This window comes from Anopheles coluzzii, chromosome 3 (genome assembly GCF_943734685.1).
Source record: "Anopheles coluzzii chromosome 3, AcolN3, whole genome shotgun sequence".
NCBI classification, from domain to species: domain Eukaryota; kingdom Metazoa; phylum Arthropoda; class Insecta; order Diptera; family Culicidae; genus Anopheles; species Anopheles coluzzii.
In genome coordinates, this window is record NC_064671.1 from 38836567 (window position 1) to 38862289 (window position 25723).

Below are 25723 nucleotides of genomic sequence, written 5' to 3' on the forward strand. Positions count from 1 at the left end.
CACGGTTAACTGCAGTGCTTTCGTTTTGTGTGTTGTTACGAATAGAGTTGAGCGGCACTGACAGTGTAGGATGGCTAGAGCTATGCCATAGGATTGAGAGATCGGAAGCGTGAAATATTAGCGAAGGATAATCGGCAAAAACGATAGAAAAAGGTTTGATGGAAACGGAATGGCGGTAAACGGAAAGATTATAAATAGGAGCGAATGCTATACGAACGTTCTTTTCGGATCGAATCCTTTGGTAAATAGATTTTAATTTTGGCGCTCGCCTCAAGCTGCCTAAAATAAGTCTACGGCTTGCAGAAGTTTGAACAACATCCGAAAGCAGTTATAACATGTGTCATAACTGGCGGACAACGGTGGTTAAATCTTGCGTATGCTTCCAAGCGGATAATGTTGACCTACCTTAAGCACAAATATTTCCCCAGTGGCCTTGTTGATGTCAAAGTAGCTATCGGAGGGATTTTCGATGTCAATACCAGCCCCAGTCAGAAAGTAGATGATGTTGTTGGGACGCTCCACGTCGGCATCGGAGGCGGTAACCTATTCAGGAGGAGGGGAAAGACATGAGAGGCAATAAGTGGCAAGTGGATGTAAAAATACCGTATAAAGGCAAAACACGAAAATTCAGAAAAGTAAACAAAAGGGAACGATTGTTTCTACGAACTACCGAAATCGCCCAACAAAGGAAAATTGACTCAATGAAATTCAGAAATTGCAAAGCAGCAAGGGGTACGATAGCCTTTCTCAGGTTTGCTCTGCGCCCTGTCAAGCTCAGTCAGCATCGTAGCAATCGTGAACAGGAAATATGAATTCTTTGTAACCGGATGATTGGCATGACCATTTGGTCGTTCGGATCTATTAGATCACACAGAAATATCGACGCTCAACTGGCGTGTTTTGGTAGGTCGGTTGCGCTTGGCACAGCTAATTCAATTCCATTGTCTGTCAGTTGGAAAATTAGTTTTTCATTTATTACTGCAAATTGCACTGCTCGATGATATTGTGTACTAAGCAGTAATTCGTTTAGTTGGAGATGAAATCGTTCCATATATTTGCCATTTACACACCAGTCCAACGTGACGTTCAAGTCTAGCTCAAAGCTGGAAGGTGTATAGCAGGTCGAAACAGTTATGCCTTCATTAGCTCAATAATGTTGCTTCGGCCAGTCTGATTAAGTAGTTGTGATTGCAACTTAGCTTACTTGGTCACTGGAGCTTGTGATTGATTGCTGTTTGTTTTATTGCCTTTAATATAAACAAGAGGAAGAGAAACATTGAAAAAGGAAGATAATGCCATGTTGATTGATGATTTCCGAACGGCATGTACAATTGCTTGGGCCTCATATGAGCTAGGTGTGTGTAACTGTTAACGGAATAGACTTGAAGCGGTAATGTTTTCATGTGCTTTCCCATAGGTTAGTCTCTTCCGTAAATCCCTCATACGTATTACATTTTATTCTAAGCATTAATTCCTCTTCCGTAAGAAAACAAAGAGTCAAACGTGATTGGAGTGCATTTGCACTGCACATTTCTTTCCAATGGAGCAATCGTACAACAGTTTCCCGATTTGCATACAACACCGCTGCTTTAGGACACCGTAGGCACCACTCTGCTTCTATACAAGTGGTTCAATAGAAAAGAAAGCAGACAAAATTCCTCTCCTTTGAACACGGCAGAAAGCGATCTTATCGTTCTGTTTTATGTTCCATATTTATCTCTCCATTCTCACAAGACAGGAAAAGTTCGATGTTGAGCTGCGCATTTAAAAAGTTCAGCTTTTGCTGCATGTGAGTCTTGCAATACACCTCGTTCTAAACAAAAGATCAGAGCATTAAGGGGGAAAATGGCATCGAGCAAATAAAACAGAGAATTTGTCTTCATCGGTAAGGAGCTGTTTGTTTATGTCCTAACCACAAGCGTATAGGATAGAAGAATGAGGAATAGAAAATAAACCAGCACGACTCAACCAGTTTGCCGGTGGTTATGTAAATTTTAATGAAATTTTATTCCAATTGAAAGCTGCACAGATTTTTATCCTCTATCTCTATGCAGCGACATTTTCCTTCTTCAATCTATTTGTATTTTTCTTGACCTCCACGCCGGATATTCCTTTCCTAAAGTTTGTACGGATCTTTGCGCTTTGTTTGTGTTGTCGCCGTCGGTACAGCTTTGGGTGAATTAGCTGAAGTGGCCAAATTTATGTTAACAGCTAGAGCATGTTCATGTTTATTCGATCCTATTTCTAGTGAAAACTTTGTGTATGTTTGTGTGTATCACTCCGAGTCGAATCGTCGAAAGGGTGGTTCTGGGAACGCATCTGTGTCAAGGATACAAATGTGGAGGTCACTTTAAATGAGCTTTCGGGAAGGGTGAGTGCAAAATACCGACGCCAACCGGAAAGAATGTGTTACGGTTGTGTATTTATATTCATTAAAAAGTTTCCTTCTCAGATTTCACGCTCATTCTACTCAAAGTTAGTAACGTACACAAGCTTAGCGACATACCGAGTGACGTATCCCCTACGCGAAGGCAAATGGGGAAAACTTGCAATCAGAACCCAGTTGGCGATGCGTTAATTTTCAGTGATAGCTCATAATTAAGCGGAAAGCATTTCACCCGACGAGCAGGCCTAATGTTGCTGAGCTACCGGATGTGCACAGCGCCTGTGGCATTAAATAGCGGTCTGGTTTTGCGAAATCGGTTCGCCAACAACTCGCTTTGCTGCTTGTCTGGAGGGAGGTTTTTATTGAAGCAAACTTCGTGCGAGCAGTTGGGGCGCTTTAAATGTGTGTCTGCTGTGAACCATCAATCATCACCAGCCACGCGAGAATGTGTGAAGGATTTGGCTAACAGTGTAGTAGCATTAGCCTGCCCCCCCTCCCAAATCACCCACACATACACAACACACACACAAAAGCAAATAGGGTGCAGGAAGTTAGTTAAACAACATACAGTCACAATCTCAGCACAGAAACACAGATGACGCCAGTGGCAGTCGATGTGCCTGGGAACATGACAAAGTGTAACACAAGGCTAGAGCATGCTATAGGAAAAGGCACTCGACGACGTACTCAGAACAGGACGCTCGGAGCAGGATGCGTCTTGCATGCGTAGGAACGTCAGGCCAAGGTGTCTAGCGACAGTGGCATGGTATTGGTATGAAAATATCAACGGACCTCTACCCACAAAAAACGATCGTTTGTGCCGTACGATAGCGAAATTAGAAAGATAGAGAGCAAACAGGAGGAATAAAGAGGATAGAGCAAAAAGATAGAGAGCTAACACAGCAAAGCATTTTTCAGTATAGAATTTTCGTAATAACATCTGTACCACGTCATAAGCTTGTTAAGATTTATCTTTCACCTCGTTAGTATGTGCTCCAGAGCGAAGGGGTCGCGTTGATGTGTAGTGAAGCAACTGATGGCATTACGTGCCTTTCGATGACTGACTTTTACCGTCATCAACTAGTCCCCGTTGCAATGGGGACGAAGTTACGGACAACAGGACAAACCAGATATTGGATTGGGGGAATCGATCCCATTGTGGCTTTGGTTGAGCGCTCGTTGACGTTGTTATGGTCGTTATCGTTTTCCCGTCACATTGCAAATGCTTCCAGAAAATATTGTCCAGCGTGCGATAAGAGAGGCACGGCACGGTGCTCGGTAACTAAGATTATTTAAGACAAGATTTTGCCTCACTGAAAGTTCTTTTACTTACGTGTACGGAAGCGAAACAGACTGGAGACGGCTCAGTTCTTATGCAAAAGGGGGAAAGTTGCTTGATTGTTTGACATTTATCGGTACGGGTGGAAACATTGTTTTTATTGTTTCCGTTATATTGATTCTATACGATGTAATTCGTAATAATTCTTTGTAGCGCAAAGAGAGGCGACTTCTTCTTTGGCACAACAACCGCTGTCGGTCAAGGCCTGGCCTGTACCCACTAGTGAAGTGAGCTTGGCTTTCAGTGACTTATTGTTACCATAGCAGGAAAGTCAGTCCTACGTATGGGGGCACGGTCTATTCGGGGCTTGAACCCATGACGGGCATGTTGTTAGGTCGTACGAGTTGACGACTGTACCTCCAGAGCGGCCCAAGAGAGGCGACATAATTGAAAATAATATTAAAAACATTGATTTCCAAATGGATTTTGTGATTAAAATAATGTTCCTTATGTTTGGAAAATCTAACACTAAGAAAAACGCTCATAACAGCATTAACTCTGTACCAAGTAAACGAGGCGAGGCTAGCTGGAATACACGAAAGTACCGATTTATTTGTGAATGATTCGAAGCACAAACAAATGCTTTAAGGTTTGTTTGTGTTTAAGCGTGTTTAAGCTTGTGCTTTAAGCAGAAAAGCTAGCGTCATAGGCTTGACCGATGCAAACTATTAAAAGTATGGTTTTCCATCAGCCTCCTCATCAGCATCACCATTTCCTTCACCATCTTCTCACTAACTGACCAACAATTTTGTGATCGTTCAGTAAACTATCTCATAAATTAAATACATGATTTTCAAAGACATGCTCTTCGAACAAGTGTGTGCGTCTCCGCTCTGAGCTTGTGCAATGGCATACAGCTTCATACGAGTCCAGATAAGCTGGCATATCCCTGTGCCCATCGGAAGCGTTTGCGATTTGGCCCAGTGGATGTGTGAGACTGGTGTCATAAAGCATGGCTTGTTTTACGACCAAGTACCACCGACCAAGAGAAGCAATGTAACGGTCAGACCCATAATTGAAAGTTCGAAAGAGATAAAATTGACAAGTGTCTTCCATCGTTCCATCGGACTTTTATTTTACTTCGTCAGAGGAAAGTGCTGCCAAAAGGCTGCTACCATCACATATGCACTTCCTTGCTTTCGGGAGTGTCTTTTCAAAACCTTTACGAAGCTAATGAAAAATACAAATTATCTTCCCAGAGTCTGCTGGTCTTTGGGCGGATGGGGATAGTTGAAATTACCTACCGATGATCACCGGGCTTTATCCTCAGAGGGACAGTGTGCCACGTACGCACCGTCGTTGTGCTTTTGGGGAAGACAAGTGCCGTGTTTCTCTTAAGAGGATACCTTTTCCTTTGATCACAGCGCAAGAGTAAAGATGCTTACAAGCGGGCTAGAGATCTATCGGTATCTAGAGAAGAAATTTTAAATTTTGTTTCGAGCACTCGTGAGGTCACCGTTAGAGTAATGGTTACCAACGATGTATAAATGGTTTGGTAACGAATTTTCACTATTTCTGTAAGCGCTAGCCATCCTCGTTGCACAATTTCCTTAATGTGAAAGTGAAAGTTACAGTATTAGGCAGCATGTAACATTGGTACGTATATGCAACCAAAGAAAGTCTCCAGCATCGTGCCAAAAAAATTCAATAGAATAATTCCCCCGATTTTGTGGTAATCTAACCTTGTACCTTGGGAACAATCATTGCTTGAAAAAGTCCTTCATTCATTCTTCTTCCAGCTAACTGCAGTCAAATGTCAACCGAGGTAAGATGAAGCTGCCTTTCGCTGCTGGTACCGAGACATCAGCAGAGTAGTCGCGTTACGCCTTTCTCTAGTTTTGTAACACCCTTTTCTAAGTCGTTTCTTGTTAGTATGGGTCAATCAAACCAAATGGAGAACCACTGGAAATTGACCGTATTCGGGCTAATAAAATTAAATAAGCTAATAAAAGCTAATAAACGCTTTTATAGTTTAGCTGCTTCCCCGGTTCTTCAGCACCTTTGTATGCTTCCTCTACTTCAATGCTGCCCGCTTTACGATCGATTCGACATGTTCGCAGTTCATGTGTTGCGATCCGAAAATGAGGGTGCCAAATGGAGATGACATGTGTGGCATAGGAGGCCCGCGTAGATACAGTTTTTAGCTTTGGTGTAACATTTTACGGCCACGTAACTGTACGGACGTGATTCCCCCAGCAATGTTGTCAGCTCTGACCGTGTTCTTTCCTATTTTATAAACAATTTGTTTTCTTAGAATCGTTTTGTTCACTGCTTTCTTATCGTATTATGTTTTATGTTTCAAAGACTATTATTGCCACCGTTCCATAGGCGAGTTGATAAGTGAACTTGGGCTCGTTCGCGGGCCGTGTCTTCGGTCCATAAGAGGACACGTTTGTGAAGTCTACAATTCCGTCGAAGGTGAAACCGAATGCTCCTTTGATGGATCGAGCCAGGATGAAAGTGTGTGAGTTTGTGGGACGGGAGTAAATTTGTCGTAAAAGAGTAGAGATGTTTTGACATTTTTACAGCGGTCTTATGTCTTACCCTGCCCTAAGCAGAGTGGTATGACTGAAACACTTCGCCTTTGGCTCAAACGCAAGAAAAACGATTTTTGGGTGAAATAATAGAACCGCCTCTACATGACCTAGGGCAAAGTGAACCAGGTGACACATGCTGGATGATAGAACCGAACCGGAGCACTGGCAAAAAATTGTACGAGAAAGTTTGAAATCTTACTTTAACGACACAAAAGTCGTGTAAGGGAGTGCATGTATGTTTTACGGAATGTACAGTCACCCACCGTCGGTTGCATGCTACGTTTCGTAAGATAGAGTACGACCAACTTTACGACACCATTTGGTGCTTCAGCACGATCTAGACTTTCTAGTTGGGATGGGCTACAGTGAGTTAATATTAGTGAAGCTAAACAGTCTTCGTCATTTACCTTTTGCAAACATTTTCCATTACGTGTTTGTGTGCAGTAGGTGAAGGAAATGATATGAAAGGAGTTGTGGAGGTGAGACGGTAGAGAACTGTTGGCATTGTTTCGAGTGTTTGATTGCATGGAGAGGATGTTCCATTCCGTTGATTAATGATCGGTAGAATCGAAAAGCTCGTGCGAAGCGCAGATAGCAAGAGAGCAAGTTGGATGAAAGTGAAATTAGTAACTACGACAAGCTTTTGTGAGCAGGAAAATGGAGTGTGTTCGAATCGGGTTGATAGGAAAATGGTATTTGAGTTGGAAAATGATATTTGTATTTGAGAGAAGGAGGAGTTTTCAGTTTAAGAGCCATAATTCGATAACTTTAAAAACTAATGGAAGTCGAGTATTAATTACGATTACAAACAATAAATCCAAAAAGCTCTAATGAGTCATAATTGCATAATTTTATTAATATTACTTTAAGAACAGCTGAACTTCTTTTTAAGGTATTTAAAATCTTTAAAGGTCATATTTGGTACAGCAAATTTGATAATTTCGATAGAATAATAGCTACTCGAAAATTACGATCCGCATATTAAAAATTTTACGAAACAACATAGCATCATCACGAATTCTAAGCTTATATAAACCTAGCTCTCATGTTGGTATTTATTGATTTGATTTATTGATCATTTATTAATTGATATTGATTTTGTATTATTGTCTTCAAATCAACAACTTAGTCAGGCTATCTATTTGTTAAACAGTAATTTTGATTGCACTTGTGTGATCCGCATTGAAGTGTGATATTTACTTTAATATCGCTAGTGTTGATGTTATTAGACAAGTTAGTTAGACAAGACACTAGAATGAAATGTCCTCAACCATAATTTTCAGCCTTTAAAAGGTTATACTTGACAATATTACTGTTAAATATTAAAATAAATATTAACGGTCAATTCGATGGTACAGTGGTGTTTCCGTCAATCTCGATAGAGGACACTATCGAAGTGGAGTCGTGCTGATAACGATCGGGCCGAGCAGTCCCGATAGCACGAAAATTCCCGAACGTGGCAAAGGTTACGATCTTTAGCCATTCTTTCACCGATCCCCGAACCAAGCGACTGATTTTTTGCTACAATAAACTAACTACGAGGTGCACGACTAGCAAACGAGAACTCCCGTATACAAGAAGGGAGACAGGTTGGACTGCAACAACTACAGGGGTATTACGGTGTTGAATACCGCCTATAAAATATTCTCCCTGATCCTCCCGGATCGGCTTGTCCCGCACGTCGAAGAGATAGTAGGAAACTATCAAAGAGGATTCCGAAACGGAAAATCAACCACTGATCAGATCTTCACCATGCGGCAGATCTTGGAGAAGATGGCTGAATACAGAAACGACACATACCATCTCTTCATAGACTTCAAAGCCGCATACGATAGCATAGCCAGGGTAAAACTGTACGACGCTATGAGCTCATTTGGAATCCCGGCCAAACTGATAAGGCTAGTTACAATGACTATGACCAACGTCACATGCCAGGTGAGGGTGGATGGAAAACACTCAGGACCTTTTGCTACCACCAAGGGTCTGCGCCAGGGGGACGGGCTTGCCTGTCTCCTATTCAACTTGGCGCTAGAGAGGGCCATCCGCGTCTCGAGGGTGGAGACTACGGGAACCATCTTCTATAAGTCAACCCAGATCCTGGCATACGCTGATGATGTAGACATCATTGGTCTGCGGCTCTCCTATGTAGCAGAAGCCTACCAAGGGATCGAGCAGGCGGCAGAGAACCTCGGATTGCAGATAAACGAGGCAAAGACCAAACTGATGGTGGCAACATAAGCGGACCTACCAATAAATAATCCGAATCTACGTAGGCGTGATGTACAGATAGGTGAATGCACTTTTGAAGTCGTCCCAGAATTCACCTATCTTGGGTCAAAGGTCAGCAACGACAACAGTATGGAAGTTGAGTTGCGCGCAAGGATGCTGGCTGCCAACCGGTCATTCTACAGCCTGAAAAATCAGTTCACCTCAAAGAACCTGTCGCGACGGACGAAGCTGGGACTATATAGTACCTATATAGTACCAGTACTCACATACGCCTCTGAGACATGGACACTGTTCAAATCTGACGAAGCCCTCTTAGCCGCGTTCGAGAGGAAGATGCTCAGAAGGATACTTGGCCCCGTATGTGTGGAAGGACAATGGAGGAGCCGATATGATGACGAGCTATACGAGATGTACGGCGACCTCACTGTCGTACAGCGTATTAAGCTCGCCAGGCTCCGGTGGGCTGGCCATGTTGTACGCATGGAAACGGACGACCCAGCCCGTAAAGACATTTTAGGCCGTCCACAAGGACAGAGGAGGCGTGGTAGGCCCAAATTGAGGTGGCAAGATGGCGTGGAGGCGTCCGCCATTAATGCCGGGATAACGGACTGGCAGACGAAGGCGCGAGACCGTGAGTGGTTTCGGACACTCCTGAGGCAGGCCAAGACCGCAAAGCGGTTGTAGCGCCGGATAAGTAAGTAAGTAAGTAAACTAACTACGTTGCTTAAAAAACGCTTGTGTATTTCATATTTATTGTACATTCGGGAGAACGAAAGAATTCTGTTGATAACGTTTCAACAATTACGGTAAAAGCAACATGACTACAGTTGTATACACTTTTTTCTACACAAACAACGCGCGGGAGTGCGGCAGTTTGCTGCCTAGTAAATAAACAAGCAAACAAAAACAGCAAAAGCACAATAAGTCGAAACGATGGGCCAAACAGAAAAATGCAACGCACCACTAACAAAGAGATGCTGCCTGCTCAAGAAAATACAAACAAATGATGAATCCTGTTGTGTTGCACTACATGCCGGATCAGGCGTACTGTCCGCCCGTGGCAGTCTTCCTTTTTGCGTTTGCAGTGCAACTGCACTGGGCAAGATATGTTACTGTGTTACCAGAATGTGTGCAATTTTTGTACATGTTGGTAGATGGAAACATTGTAAAATTTTCGTACAGCATTACATTTCATTGCGACAAAAAATGTTTTTTGTTTAGCGTCTGCCGTATTTTCTCTATTGAAACATTCCCTAACCGAATGCATTGCTGCTTGATTTCTTTTAGCTGCCGCCTCACTGGCTAGCCTTATATGGAATTCTGTACACTCGGAAGCGTTGGAACTTAGTATTCTGTACTTCCTACGGATGCGTAGTTTTCTGAAACATCTGCCCTACCAAACCAGCAAAATATAGGGACGGTTGTGCTGTTTGTTTTACTGTGTCACTTGCAGACGATAAGCACGGTCAAACAAGATGGTATAATTCAGAGCCGGTTAACATTTTTCATTGGTGGAGAAGTGACGTTACTCGTGGTGAGGTAAGTGCAGTACGCCAAGTGCAGTTGCGAGATGTAAATTGCACATGTAGTTGGGATGGCAGCAAAATAAAAAAAAAAACATATATAACTGGATAAACACCACTGCCTTTCCCGAGCTAGCTTCAAGCATGTAAGATGATGGAGGAATGTTTATAAAAAGAACAATATTTAAATGGTTCACCGGTGTGCAGGGAAACTTTGAGGACAATGGCAGTGAGCATGCAAGCGGTGATTTTGTATGTTTTTCTTCAGATGATTTAGCATGTTTTTCAGTGCAGTTGGTTGCATGATCAGACGACAGCAGAAAGAGTGCCCCACAACGAAACATAATTGAATGTACAAATGTCATTCCTGTGTAGGTATGTCCAAGCTAAACGAAGCGTGAAATGCTGCGGAAGTGTAGCTCAATGGAAAGCAGCACCTTTGAGCAGCATGACACACATTAAAAAATTATGGAGCACGATGGTCTATGGAACTAGCAATGGATCAATGTTATTGATATCAATAAAATTACATTTTTGTTGTGCAACAGTACCAGATTCCAGCGGAGCAAAAATACTTTTGTAGACGAGTTTCGGTTTTGATTGATTTTGTACCCTTGCTAATAATCTAATCTCTAATCTCTCTCTAGCTAATCTCAATACTTTCGTTTATCACCTTGCCATCGAAGCGTGATAATTGCTTACGATCAATCATTATAATAATATCGTTAACAGCTCTTTCTGACACGATTCAATGACTTCGTATTTATTGTCCTAATGGTAACTTTACTTTCGGTGTCCCATTAGCAAACCATCCGAAGCGCCTCGAGAACAGTCGTTGAAGCTGGTCATTTTCCATTAAAAGCCAATAGCGTCCGCGTGGTTCACCTTCACTGGAGTGACAATAACCATTAGCGCCATCGGACAGGTAGGAGTTATCTTAACTATCAGCTCACATTGCACTTAAGATGTGATAGCAGGATAGTACGATATTCCCGTTTTCCGGAATGTTTCTCCCTGCTCATGGGTCTCATGGGACATTCAGCGGTCGTAGAGGATGGTTCATCCCCAGACAAACCCCCAGGAAGAGACAAAATAAAAACGTAACGAATCTTATCAAATTGCACTTTTGCTTCGACCAAAACCACAGGCAGACGAAATAGGTTTCGGGCCCGGTTTGTGATGGTGGTTGGTGGTTCCAATTTTACTGAAATGGTCAGTAAAACCTCGTTCCCCTGACCAAGGGACATGGGGTTCGGTTTCGTTTCGAACTTTCGTCCCTGGTTTGTTGGGCAAATGAAACGAATCAAAAGAGGTTTCGGCTACTACGTCTTTCTGTGATGTTGCTTTCATTAGCCATATCGGTAAATGAAAGAGCCGGAAATTGTTTCGAACCCAGTTAGCGTCACCTCACAAATATGCGACAAAGGCAAGGCGCGCAGGAAACGTAGATGAAACTGGTTGGACATTGATTCGAAAGGGTATTTTTCCGGATGTTTCCTTTTGGTAGGCGACGGCGTACTACAGCGAAGTTGAGTCTGTCCCAGGGGAGTGTGGACACATGGAACGGGGGATGCTGGTTTAGTTGTCGTCCGTTTTTCATCGCATTTTCAAAGATCGGAAAACGATGCTAAAATTTTCAGTCGACGTCTTTCGATCGACGTTACAGATTAATATCAACCCCTCGATGGCGTGCAAAAGCGAACGTGACGGCGTCTGTCGCTTTGTGATAAAAGATAAAACATCAACCGAACAGGCCGTAGTTTTGTGACCATTGTCCACAGCGCGCTGGATGGAAGATGTGTTTCTCGGGTGACACAAACGGACCGTATCGGTTTGGGGAGAGACATACTGTCTAGCTAACTGGACATTCTAGCTAGGCCCAAACGTCTAGTGTAAGTAAAACTTTCTTTACCAAAGTATTACGCTGTGGTCTTAAGGAGATGAACTTTTCGCAGAATACTGTCCCTGTCCCAATAGCCGGCCAACAGTAGTTGAACGGAAAGTTTTAGAGCTGATGCAGCACGAATTCTGAGCGAACGGAGCATTATTTTGGTGGCGCTTATTTGTGTTTTTCCACCTCGGTATTCATGATGGATTTAAACCATTTCTTCCGTGCGGTTAGAATCATTGATAAACCATGTTCTCAAGGCTGGTGATAAGGGGCCTGAGAAGAAGCGTGTAGTTGAAATAAGTAATTCATTGTTTGCCAAAGAGCGATCCGAGAGGGAACCAGTGTACGCGAATAGTTGTGATGACACAGAAGGCAAAGCTTATGTGAAAACAAAATTTTATACTAGTTAGGCAGTTCATTCGACTAGACACAATATGTATAATTGGTATGCATTCAGCAATATTTTGTTTAACTACTACACTGAGGTTTTTGTTGGACCGTTTTAACCGATATGAATGGTTTATGTTGATTTAAAAAAAAAATAATGCTCCGACTACTGACATCAGGTACCAAGAATAAAACAAAGAGCCCAACCTACTGTTCAAATTTTATTGCTAATCAAGCCACCGATTCAGCTATACACATCTTTCTATAATTGCTGTGTTTTAGTTACTAGTCGACCCTCCTGGCTCTACTCTGGGCGTAGGCTACCGAAATTGTGGAACGAGCATTATTTATGACGTATACTTTGAACAAAATGGCTACATAAAATTACTTCAAACACATTCATCCCAGTGCAGCAATCCCCTTTAGAACAAAAACTGAGCCCAACGAGATGAGCGGAACGAGGGCCAATTTCAATTGCCAAAGGTTTTACTGGCACCGGCAAAACGAAAATCTCTTGCGTGCTGGATTCGCGATATAGAAGGGTTGACAGGATTTCTCCACACACACTCTCTCTCCATAGTGATCCTGACCTCGACTTAGATAGGGAGATTTATACCATCCTATGAATTATCGTCTTCTGCTGCCCGGAACGAAGAATGTGTACCCCGAATTTTTCACACTATCCTGATCAATCGATGAACAGCCCTGTCACCGAAATTGCACGTAGAATGGAAAACGTGTGCTCAGCTTTCAGGGAGTGAAATCAGTGAAAACTATGAACAATATTTTAAAAAAATTAACCATCAACCTTACGGCAACTTCTGAAACGAGTTGGGGATTGGGGTGCTTGGTGCCTTGCATCTAACTTCCACCAAAACAAGCTTTATGGGGATATCGTTTTTAAACATTTATTGCTTCAAACCGTTCGGATATAGCTATTCGCAAGTACTTTATCCAGGCACTATGTAGAAAGTCACAGATGACAACAAGTTAATTAAAGCTACTAATTAATGGAATTGTTTTTTTTCACCACGGCAGCAATTGTGAACCAACCAACAACAATGGTTAGATGAAGCGCAATTGGATATCGACCTTACAATCCAGGAAAAGAGTACCGGAAATAGTATTAGATTAGGTTCAACTGATTAATTATCGCAAACACTCTCTCCTTTGCGACGACCCGTTGGCAAACGTAAAGAGTGGAACGCCAATCATGATGATAATTACTATTGCACAAATATTGATGAGGAGGAATAAATTGACTCGGTGTTTGGTTCGGGCATTACCCAGATACCCACAAATCATACGAGGTTACAACCCGGCTGATGTGCAAATTGCATTTGATTGTAATGGGAAATTAACGTCATTTGCAATGAAAGCTAAGCGCATTACTGGCAATTCTGTTCTCGATTCCGTGCCCAAATCGATTCGCGTGTTGAATGGGTTTTGCAATCGTGTAGAATGGCGCTAATGTGCAAAATGATGTGTCTGTAAACGCACTCATTGCGACAGTTGCTGGGTGGTTTTAATTACACCGAATTGGCTATTGAAGGTTTTGGCGGATTGTTTGCTAACGGACTCATCAATAATAGCGACTTCAACTCGACTGATGAATAAGTTCAATCTGTTCAACTTTTTTTTTACGTTCGTGCTATACTTGGATTGTAAAGTAATTATCTCACACGGAAATCAGAAGCTTCAAAACATGATGATTATTCATTGTATTAGCTATGCCTGCGGGGATTTCTTTTCTATTTCATTTATTAAAATATAAAGGTGACACTTAGCGCGGCTGATAGCGCTTTTTGTCACTTCAAAAAGGTAAATCTTGTTCTTCGAGGCGGCGGACTTGATTAAAATCTTCAGCAACTCATTTGCCACATCCATTTTTTATAGGCGGACGACCGCAAAGTAACCGCCGGTGACAATTATTAATTATCACAATGCTTTTAACCAGCATTGCATGATATGTTCTGGACCTCACTATCCTTCCTAACACATTGCACTCGGCGCTGCGCATACCATGCGTGTGCCGTCGTCCGAATTCCATATGCGACCGCCACAGAATCTCTCTAACGGCTCATCATTGGGCTTGAGCCATTATTTTGAAAGTTTTTTGTTCTTATACATATTTTACATATATTATTATTATTCAGCATTTCTCTGCTTTCGTTTAGACTGATCCAAACGTATGCTTTTACGTGCGCTGGCCGTGGTATTCCTTTGTACAGATTTCTTCAGCATCCGCTATTGGTTGCAAATTGCTGCTAGCGGTAGCCCATCCTGACCACCACAACATACATAAATGAGGATCTGAGGGTGTGCGTCAAAGTTTATGGTGCCTCAAAGCTGCTCGTTTGCAGCTTATCTCTCGTTCTCTCTGTTCGCACTGCTATACGCGAAACTGCCCGATATCCTCCAACGGGTGGCTAATGGGTGGTCGCTTTCAGCTAAATTATTAATTGGCCGAGCAGAGAGGCAGAGAAGGAGAGAGAGAAGTGAGGGTACAGGTAAAGTGGCGCACTGTGTTGGGCGTGGGTGGCTGTCGATTGGAATGTCAAAATTATTGATAACGGGTTGAAAAATCGTACTGAATTCATAATTAGTACCGTTCTCCCTTGAACTTCATAGTCAACACAGTCAACGGTAGGGAAATATCCGGGTGTTTCGGGTTAGCCCTTTTGATAAAAGTTTTTTTTCGAACTGACTATATTATAGGCTGTTCGATTTGTTACACCGATATGCTCTCCGGAGGGTACAATAGGCTGTCCCGGAGTGGGTAAGTTATTGCAAATCGACCACACCACTATCTAATTCTCACGACTTTCCAAAATAACAGCCCGCAGGCATAGCTCACAAACACACACAAAAAACACTTTGTTTGATTTGGTCAGATTTTGGTTGGTTTTTCCCTCTTCATCATCTCCGGTTCACACGACCCAGGCAAAATTGAACTCATTTCGTTAAACTCTTCAGAGCAAACTCTCCAAAGCATAGCAACATCCAGGGCGGTCTGTACACAGGATGGTGCTGTGTGGTGAAATGAAGAAATAGGTATCATGTTTGATTCGCTTCCCATTCGTATGAGCGTATCTCATGAAGTTGTAATTTGCTAACTCGTTTTATCTGATCGCAATTTAGAAGGCGGACCTTTGGGGCTGTCCCTTGGCATACGTAAAAAGTGTGCGTGTACCTATTAGCCAAACAATTTGGCATCAGCATCAGCATTGGATTTATTCGACATGGATGGCAAAATCTGGAGATACGTACGGTTTCACGTAATAATATTTTGCAGATTCGGCTTAATCAGATCGTGTGACCATCGTTAAAATTTTCTAAGAAGGACAAGCAAATGTTTCGATGGAATCGTATGGGCGTCAAACACGCATACTTTCTCTAAGCAAGCCGGATGTGTGAAGGGAAATGACTGCAAAAAAGTCTAGGTGAAAAGTGAACTCAATTCTATCTACCCGATGAAGGGTAGTTTAAAATTTGTTCATAAGAACGACGCACACTTGTATTGTCCACATTTGAGCAAAGGTGCTGGACCATTTTGAACGCCTTGGTAAACTGGTGAAAAGGCAGGAACAGCCCATATTTACCATCAAATCAAGAGTTTGTATTGGGCATCCTTGTTACCAGATACGGGATGATATTGAGAAAGATAAGCACGAAACAAAATCCTACATTCGGTACGAATGGATCAACAATTCCGGTCCCTGGATATCCCGGACTTATCGTTGCAAGAATGCTAGTTCGTTAATCTAATCCCTCAAACATAAGTTGCCTCCAGCCGAACTGTCTCGAACGCAAGGATCAGATGGTCCCATCACTAGCATACACTTACCCGCAGCACACGCTTTGGCAAGCCTCGGTCGTCTTCCTCGGTGATTTGTGTGCGATAGGACGATTTCTCAAATACCGGCGGATTGTCGTTTACATCGCGTACGTTGATCAGAACGGTCGTGTAGTTCTCCTGAAAATTATCCGATGCCGTCAACCGTAGCTCATACTGATTGGAGAAACACGGCCAAAGAGAAAGATAACATGGAGACACATTATTGACCATGTACCGGAGGATGGCGAAGAAGTTGTGAGTGGGAACACGCATAATCCGAAGCATTAGCATCTAATGTGGTAAAGTAGGTACCTCTGTGGACTTACCTTTTTGATCTTCTCATAATCCAACGCCTTGGCTAGGTACAGGGCGCCAGTTGCGTTGCGTATCGCGAACACATTGTCTATGTTACCGCTCGAGATCTTGTATCGTACACAGGACGCTGTAATGAAAAGAGCAAGATAAGGAAAGGGATGATTATTGGTCCGAGTGTATCGTGTTAAATAAGCTTTAATGTTTCCCACAACCATGTGCGCTGAATTTGAGCGTTGAGGTGTTTCAAATCGTGCATGATAATTAGCTCTGCCCATCCCAATCACATGGTAAGTGCCCACATTCTTCAACCGATCCACCGATGCTGCGGTTGATTTGTGCACTCCCGAGGCATGGTTATAGAGCGTTACAAATGAGCGCAGTACGTGTTGAAATGCTTCATCGATGTGCAAATTAAACCACTTCACTTTCGTGAACGTGTAGGCTGTTTAATTGCGCTGGAGAGGCTGAAGCCTCTCCTCTAGTGTCCATCTTCTCGTTGGATTAGTTAGAAGGTTAATTTTAAAGTTGGTTTACGGACATCGCAGCAAACGGTACACAATTTCATTTTAGATTCCGAATTTATACGGGCCAGCTTGCTGGGAAGAAGCACATAATTATGCTAATTTCCAAAAACCACATCACGTTCCAATTGCTTCCATCCGGGAGTAAATCATTCAGTGAAGCTGCGTTATAACGTATTTATAAGTATGCGCTTTATTCCGATCATCACGCTAGGGAATGGATTGGGTGTGTGTGCTGGTGCGTGTGGTGTGCGTTGTCGAACGGATACAACACGTACACTTCCGCACTTCGAATCATGAACATATTATTAGTTTCATCTTTTTCTATTTGAAATAAGTTTAGCTTCATACTTGTATTATTTAAAATATGCATTGTTCTTGCCTTGAGTAAAATGTATGTTCGCAGATAAGCTTGTGTGCGTGTAAACGTTCTTTGTAGTGTTTTCATCGTCTGTCTTGCTGCAAACATTTTTGATTCGAACTTGTGAGGGGACCCAACACAGAAGTGAGTTGGGTCACAAATAAGTGAGTCGTTGGGAAACATTTCACACGCTGTTTATTTAACAGTATTAAGTTCACGTAGCGTATTATAATGAATAAGAGAAAGATGAAATTGGTATTAATCCATTAATTTGTTAATCTGCTCGATAATCTGGTTATTAATCTGCTAGTCAAAATTCAAAATTTGTTCTGATCGAAGGCTACTCGAAGTGATGGTGAATAAAACCTCGTTCGCTGCGGAAGGCAGCCCTCTTCGCTTTCCCACAGTGGTCCGTCGATTCCGGCCCGTGATTTCGCCTTACTGTTCTCGCCGCTCAGTGGTGCTAAACCTTTCGTCCCAACAAGACTTAAGGAATTGAGGCGTTTATTCACTAAAATTGCAGTTTCCGTGTTAAAAGTATTGATTTATAAACACTATTGTTTTGTTCTGTGTCAAAAAGTGAAGTTTTATTTTCCACTATAAAGTATAAAATGTCACCAAAACTAGTATGGTCAGCGGGGGTAAAATCGACACCACACTTGACAGTAGTTTGATGCCTATTAGTAGTGTGAAAACATCATATTTATTGGGTAGTTTGAAAAAGCCCATATTTTAACACTTTCCTCCCAGCTATTTTTGAATAACATCACGTTAACGCTGGACAAATACTCAATTAAATAATGCCTCACAAGCTAATATTCGGGATGTCAACACAAAACAGCTTATACGTCAGCAAAACTTGGACACAAACCATGTATTAAGTATCAGGTTTAGGCTGAACAGAAGAAAAATAGTCCAACGTCTACACGACCTAGAGCACCGCTTGTATGGGATCACAATGACCGATGTTCGACTTTTGGTATTCGAGTTAGCAGAAAAAAATATAATTGAACACATATCCACTTTAATGAGAAAAAGACGATTGTTGAAAGAGACAGGTTGCACTGTAAAATAACCCTTCACAGCTTCAACAATGCGGAACCTGATCCAATGCTATCTGTAATGGGGAATACTTGGTATTTTAGTATCTTGCTGTAACAGAAAACACCCTTTTCATTTTTTATCAAAATGTTATCTAAGATAAGATAGTACATACATAGTACGATGGTACATAATGAGTCAATGTTTATTAGTAAGTTTACTATGGCAACAATATTGCAATCAGGAGAAAATGTTAAGGTGTCTGAACTACCCCCATTTCCCCTACATATCGCGGTACGTGGTACAACTCACGCAAGTTGGCAATGCAATGTTTCGTACTCCCGTTTTATGGAGGTTCGGTTTTCGTGGTAGCCAAAGGGAAGGGGAAGGGGATAAAAAATGACAGCGTCGGGCAGTTGGAGACGTCTTCGATGTTCAGAGTTAGCATCGTTGAAGCCATGAGAGAAGGTTTTTGGGATTCATAGTTCATGAAGTGATTATAACAATTGCCGCCAAATATTCCCCCGTCTGTACAACACTTTGCTTTGGGTGCTCAATTACCTCCTCTGATTGCCTTTTTCTGCTTCACACTTAGCCATAAAATGTAACAATAGTTTAGTTTGACGGTAGAGCGTACTAGTTTTACATAGTGAGTGCTTTACGTTGATTAGAACCGCTCGTGTATTACTAGATAACCCCCTGGAGGGAACCATGTAGTGGGGACTGGCGAGGCGCCCACTGAAAGCACTGTGGTGTACCCTGTGGTGACACATTTTCCTTCCAAACTTTACAAATTCGATGGTAAGCTCGCCTGGGGCGCTGATTGCCATCACCTTCGTTGAGTTGTCGAATTAGACTACATTTATATTCCAGCTAGCGCCATGCTGGTGCGTGAAAACGTCACTTTGATTGAATCAACATCGTTCTGTAACAGCTTCTTTGCACTGCACAATAACTGCCTTTTGGAGATGGCTGATGTTGCGAGGTCCATGTCGCACACAATGAACGTAATTTTCGATGCTATGGGATTCGAAAGTTGTTGAGGCAGTGATGGTAGAGGAATGTCATAGCCCCCGCATGATGTTCATAAACATATATTTGTTTCGTCAGTTTCCAAGGGAGACTCATAGGAAAATTCAATGTTTCAGTCAATAAGTGTTAATTATTTAATAATAACAATAATTTTGTTCGGACTAGACCACTGATAGACGAGGCATTTTATGGACACCATGTTCAGTCAAGAATTTGGTTTAAGGTTGAAGTGTGAAAAAACAAGATGGAATGTAATGCACAGTAATGCATTTCTTTTGAAATGTTTGAAATATTTCTTTTATTGTGTGAAGTTACAAGCGATTAATACATCTGACAGTCATGTAATAACACAGTGCATTTGCCCCAAAAAATTCAAATCATACATATGAGGCACAAAACCACATCCCATAAACGTTTCCATTTCTCTTTAAAAAGATAAATTTTTTATCTTCTTGGGGGAAGTAAATATCTGTTCATTTCTAGGATTTGTGTTGTATGTTTCACTCCTCTTTCCTTGATATTCTAATGATTTGGTTCGAATTGTTTGGTAATTAGTAATTATGAATCTCTTGAAGAAAAAGTTTTGGTAATTGTTATATTTATTTTGTCTGCCACTTTTACTTATTCCCTGGAGACATTTTGAGGGATGGTAATAGTGTTTTTCGGCTGTAAAGAAATTCTTAAGCCACAGGTAGCAAGCATCCTTAACTAAAAAATGGGGTCACCATTTACTCAACTAGACGTTCTGTTCCCGGCCTTGGTCGACACATGGGTCGAAGAAGTTTTTACAACACAATTGAACCGTAACAGTTTATATACTTGGCCGTTCTTCATTCGGGCTTTACTTCACGCAACTGGTAAGTGATGCCGGAATTCGTTATGGAATCTTATTGTCATTATTCCCCTCACCCCGTCCAATACGTTTCTCTTCAAGCGAAGCCTCTTTTCTTCAGTATGCTGTACCGTCCGAGCGAATTAATAACAATGTGACCGTCATAAGCTGATTCTCGCTGTTTCTGTGGTTCATTGTTGTCCTTCCGGTACCTTACGTGTTTAGAGCTTATCGATAAAATAAGCCTTCACAAAACAGAATCAAATTGTACAGCTACTAGTGATGTGTTGGTCTTTAGCGTGAAATCAATAAAATTCCGCAAAGGATCAATTTTGTTCTAGCCAACCTGCCACATGCCAGCGAAATGAATTTGTGGTTGGCGTCCACAGCTTGATGATTTAATCCCACTCCAAAGATAGTGCTTCACCGCTCGAACACAATGTCGGGTGAACCTTTGAGGCTTGAACTATGATTTTATCCGAGCAGAGCGGTTCAGGGCAATAACTGGCATCATTGTAACTGTCACCTCCTGATCATGCGGTGATAGAACTTTTCAGTGACACAAAAATCTATTTCACCAATTCGGGGTCATGTTGTACCAAAGAACGTGAACACGGTTGAGTAGCGAGGAGAAGAGAAACATTAATGTGTTTGCATAAAATTCTTTTGAAGTATTTTAAAACCAATACATTTAGTTGAGTTTTGTTAACATCGTAATCGTGAAAAATATAATTGTCTTTAAAAATTTATAAAAAGTAGAAAAAAATCAAACAAGTGACACGTTTCACAAAAAAGCCATATCTCGGACACTTTGTTGTTGTGGAAAATAAAGCACAAAATTACATGCTCATTGTCACGTCGAGCGTCCTTTTGCTGGGTGTGTTGGTACGATGGACTCCTTTTTGTTCGCAACGTTATTAAGTGCTCCCTTTAACTTCGGTGAAGTCGGTTTTGATGAAAGACCTGTCCCGCGGCGAAGTGAAAACTTGTATCACCAATTCGATCGGATAAAGTTATGGCCTTTTTAAGCACCACGTGCGTTGTTTGTGCATGTTTTGCTCGTAGGGCTGTGTTATTTGTAATTTATAAATAAGTTCATGTACACATTCTTCTAAGAATGTTTACAAGCTGTAGTTTTCCCGTTATATGAAAATCAACATACACAAAAGACTGGTTTCAGGCATAATTAAAACATGTTTATCTACTGATAAGCATGCCACCACTTTCGATTATCTGAATTATTTATAAACAATTTACAGGTAAATTCTAATGATTTGTTCAGAAATGTTTTTTGATGGTATAGTCAGTACTTTATACACCAAAAACTCCAGAAATAAACACACTAAAAAATATAGCTAATATTAAACAATATTATATACTTTTCTGTATATTACTACAACTGCAAACGCATGTTTGGTATCTCATGCAACTTATTAGGGATTTTCAAGTGCTGGGTGTAAGTTTTGACTTCAAGAAAGGATGTTCGGTTTCCCTGACTGGGAAGAGATGGTTTGATGCCCAAGTGTGTATATTTACGTATAAAACGTTCAGCATCTTCTCTGGTTTCAACAATGTCGATGTGATTTTTCTATGTTCAAATATTGGGTCTCTCCAGCTGCCGCTGCGCGGTATGTCTTGCAAAGCATGAAGAAATCACAAAAGCTCTTACTCTCTAGACGATTGTAAAAGATTGTGCGGTTTGTAACTGGCGATGATCCACCGTTCGCAACAGTGCATCAGAGTAACGCTTCTCCTAAAGCCCTTGGCGTTGGTCTGCTCTTGGCAGCAGCATCGTGTTGTGAGCTTTTCCATCCAGGTTCGATGCGGTATAAAAATACGCCATCTACTTGATGCATGGAAATTGGTTCCAATCACACTGGCTCTAGCTCACGCAAAATACACATACACACAACACATACATAATCGCGCAGTTTGGATCTGGTACCCCTTTCCTGCCATTTTCTTTCGATGCACTCGCAGCGAGGACAACGATTTGGCCATCTCTTGATGCTTGAGCAAGTACAATCCTATCTGGCACACGGATTTCCAATCGGGCGAATGGTTTTGGACAGAAAATGTCCCTTTCCCTCATTTTTCTGCAGGTAACGTTAGACGGTTTGCGATTGACAATGCAGCTATGAGCAGAATGCACATGAAATCTGGTAAATCACTAACTGAAATCACTTGATCGTGGAATGTTCTCTCTCCTTCTGTGTGTGCATATGAGACTTATATTATTATTTTTTGTTCTATAAAGTTATCAAGTCTTCTTAGGCTTATATAACAATATCAGTTGATTACAATTCAACTTTATATATCTAGACTGCTTGCAAAGGAACAGTATATGACTGAAAAAGACGATATTGAAAAAAATAATGAAAATATCATTGCATGTGCTACCATCAAACAAGACTGCGTATTTTTCATTTATTGAAACTTAAACTGAAATTGACATCACTTTTGAGTGTGCAATAAATATTGACCATTTCAATCAAAGGATCATTAGTTAAAAAGTTGTTGTTCTGAAGTCCGAAGACTGAAGGGCTCAAAAGAGCCCTGGGTCTCAGTGCGTTGGAACATACAACGTCACGAACAATTTTTTTTGTGGCTCTTCAAAATGCAAACCGTTCGTTCAAGAAGTAAGTGTTTTGGTGGAAAACGAGAGGTTTTATTACCAACATAACAATCCACTGTTATTGTAGTAGTTGGCTTCATTTGAAAAAGACGGGTAGCAGCAACCATTTCATCCTCTTGAGCACAGTGAAACATGTCCCTTGGATTATGGGATGAAAACTTGGCAAAAATCTATGCAAAAGAATATGTAAAATTTGCAAACAAGGAAAGCAATGGTATAGCAAGGTTGCAAATAAAAAAACTTTTCATCAACTAGTTGTAGGGAGTTTTTCTTTTTTAATATGTTACCGTATCCTTTTGATTGCGAACATTTTTTCTGTTTTTTTTGTTATATATCGTGGTCTATTGTGCTGGACTAAAAATACTTGCGATATTGTTGGCACTTTATCTCACTATAATGCAAGCGAAGAAAAGGAATGATCGTGCTTCTTTTACATGTCGTAAGTGGTATCCTAAATGAATCGTTGTAAGTATATCAAGCAAAGTAAATGAATAAAAATCTCAATTATCCTGCTCAATCGATTCATATTAAGTAATATTCATAGGAAGTAATAAAATTGAGTGTAAGTTCGCGTTCAACCCGAATAGCAAGTAAGTTATTATGTTTATAAGCAAATAAAAATAAAATTGAAACAATGTGAAGCCCTTTGTTTTACTAATTTACGATTGAATTTTGTTTTGCGATTTTTAAAACATAAAATCGGATTTCAGCACTTATTTCTCTATACATTGTTTTTAATTTTCAATAAAATTTAAATCAATACATCCTACTAGAACGGATGCTATGGAAATATTCGATTCAGCCGGGAGGCGCCATTTTATCGAGCACACCGGAAACATCAGACAGAATTTATGACTTTATTTTGAATGATCTGTACATGGTGTCCAATCCATGCCGTTACATCGCTTCCACAAGCACAACAACAGACGGTACACAAGCAGCACGACAAATAGAGCAAGATGTTGCAGCCAGTGTCTCGGGAGCCGATAGATGCTTTGGTACAACAGCTTCAGCATCAATGCATTCGAAATCATTGCCAAAACTCGCACGGTACCACACCATGGGACAACGAAAACAGGCATAAAGCAACTGTTGTCATTAACAGTTGCTTTGCTCTTTCCCATTGTTCCATCGATTGTCAGGCTTAAAAAGAAGATGTTAGGAATGTAGAACTACATGGCACGGAAATTGGCAAATGGTAGTGAAGTGATGATTTTTTATTGTTGAAAAGTTTTACAGATTTTTTTCATTGCGTTTACATTGGCGAAACATTCCACTTCTGCCTTCTGCGTTATGGTAGCAACCAGTGTGTGTGATTGTTCATGCAATTAAAGTGTTTTTTCTGTAAAATTTTCATGTTGGTTTTGTGTAGGGCCAAACAAATTATTGCGAACTGAACTTTGGGTTATTTGGCAGTTTACTCTCCCCTGGTTAGAAGTTGTCCATGTGCATCTTGGTAGCCGTTGCGCTGATCTTGATATTGCTCACAACATTTGTGTGCCAACAGTACAATGGCTGCAATCGGAAATGTGAAAGAAAAAAATGCTATCTAGAGGATTTTTGCAACAAGTCCAGGTTTGTGTTAGCAAATCTTGTTGTCAAAATTTGTAAAAGAAAAAGTTTTACATGAAAAGATGGTCGAAGAAGAAGATAAAGGTTTCTAAAAGCAGGCTTGAATCTGAATTTTAAAATAATGGTATGAATTGAATTGTTTTTATGTTTTGTTTCAAAACTTCTCAATATGCTTAAACAGCTTTTTTCTATTATGTGTCAAATTAAAACTTAAAAATCAGTATTGCGTGTCAGAATAACCTTTACATATGAATAACCTTAAAGGAATAACCTGAATAACCTTCCTGTGGATATTTTCAAGCCTTTCCCTTGCGCTAGTCACATTTTGCTCGTTGCGAACGTGTTATCATTAGTGTGAAGCGTGACAATGATGATGTCATTTAATTTAATTGTGGTTCCTCACGACTGGATTCAAATCTACATTCGTTGCGCAAAGACGAAACCATCCTAACTGCCAGTGTGAAAAGTTTCCTGGGGGATAGGATCAACGTTAAACGAGACCACAATTAAGCTCATTGTTGGGGTAACCGAAGCAATGAAACGTAACGAAAGCAACATCATCCTGTGCGGGTCACATTTCCGTGCCAATGGTGGTTAAATGGCAGGAAGTTTATGTAGTGCCATTCTTACGGGGCGACTATGGGCTTCGAACGACGAGATCCGTTCGCCGCGGCTGTCAGAAGGCGCTCACTTGGCGCTCAGTTTTAAAATAACGTACCATTGAGAGACCGTAAGAAGCGCGCGAAAGAATGAGTTCTACCTGCCGGGGTCGAACGTTCCCGTTTGTATGGGGAGAAATCCGCGAGGTTTTGCGCTGCGGATTTGGAACGAATGTTGTTTTCAATGTAACGTTTTGCTTCAAATTTTGCTTTAAATGATTGAAGTGAATTGAACTATGTTATGTAACAGGTAAGGTATGTAACATTTTGAAAATGTTTTGTGATCTATTTCCAATAAAAAAAGTTTGGAATCATAAATCAGTTTTGAAAATGTATATAAAAAACATAAAATATATCGGAATATAAATATACATACAAATATCTATAATAAAAAAGTTATATAAATATATATATATATATATATATATATATATATATATATATATATATATATATATATATATATATATATATATATATATATATATATATATATATATATATATATATATATATATATATATATATATATATATATATATATATATATATATATATATATATATATATATATATATATATATAGATATTTCAATTTGCATTTAAAGGTCAAATTTCATGTTTT

General features: G+C 40.7%; 1 protein-coding gene across 1 annotated transcript in view; it reads right to left on the minus strand.

Annotated features, from left to right (window-relative positions):
* LOC120954860 (neural-cadherin-like) overlaps nt 1–25723 on the minus strand; it is a gene marked incomplete at its 5' end in the record, with an annotated part of 134940 nt that overhangs the window by 4965 nt on the left and 104252 nt on the right. The window contains 3 exon segments of the mRNA XM_049608277.1: nt 406–543; nt 16140–16304; nt 16457–16572. Coding sequence (XP_049464234.1) covers nt 406–543; nt 16140–16304; nt 16457–16572 — 419 coding nt within the window.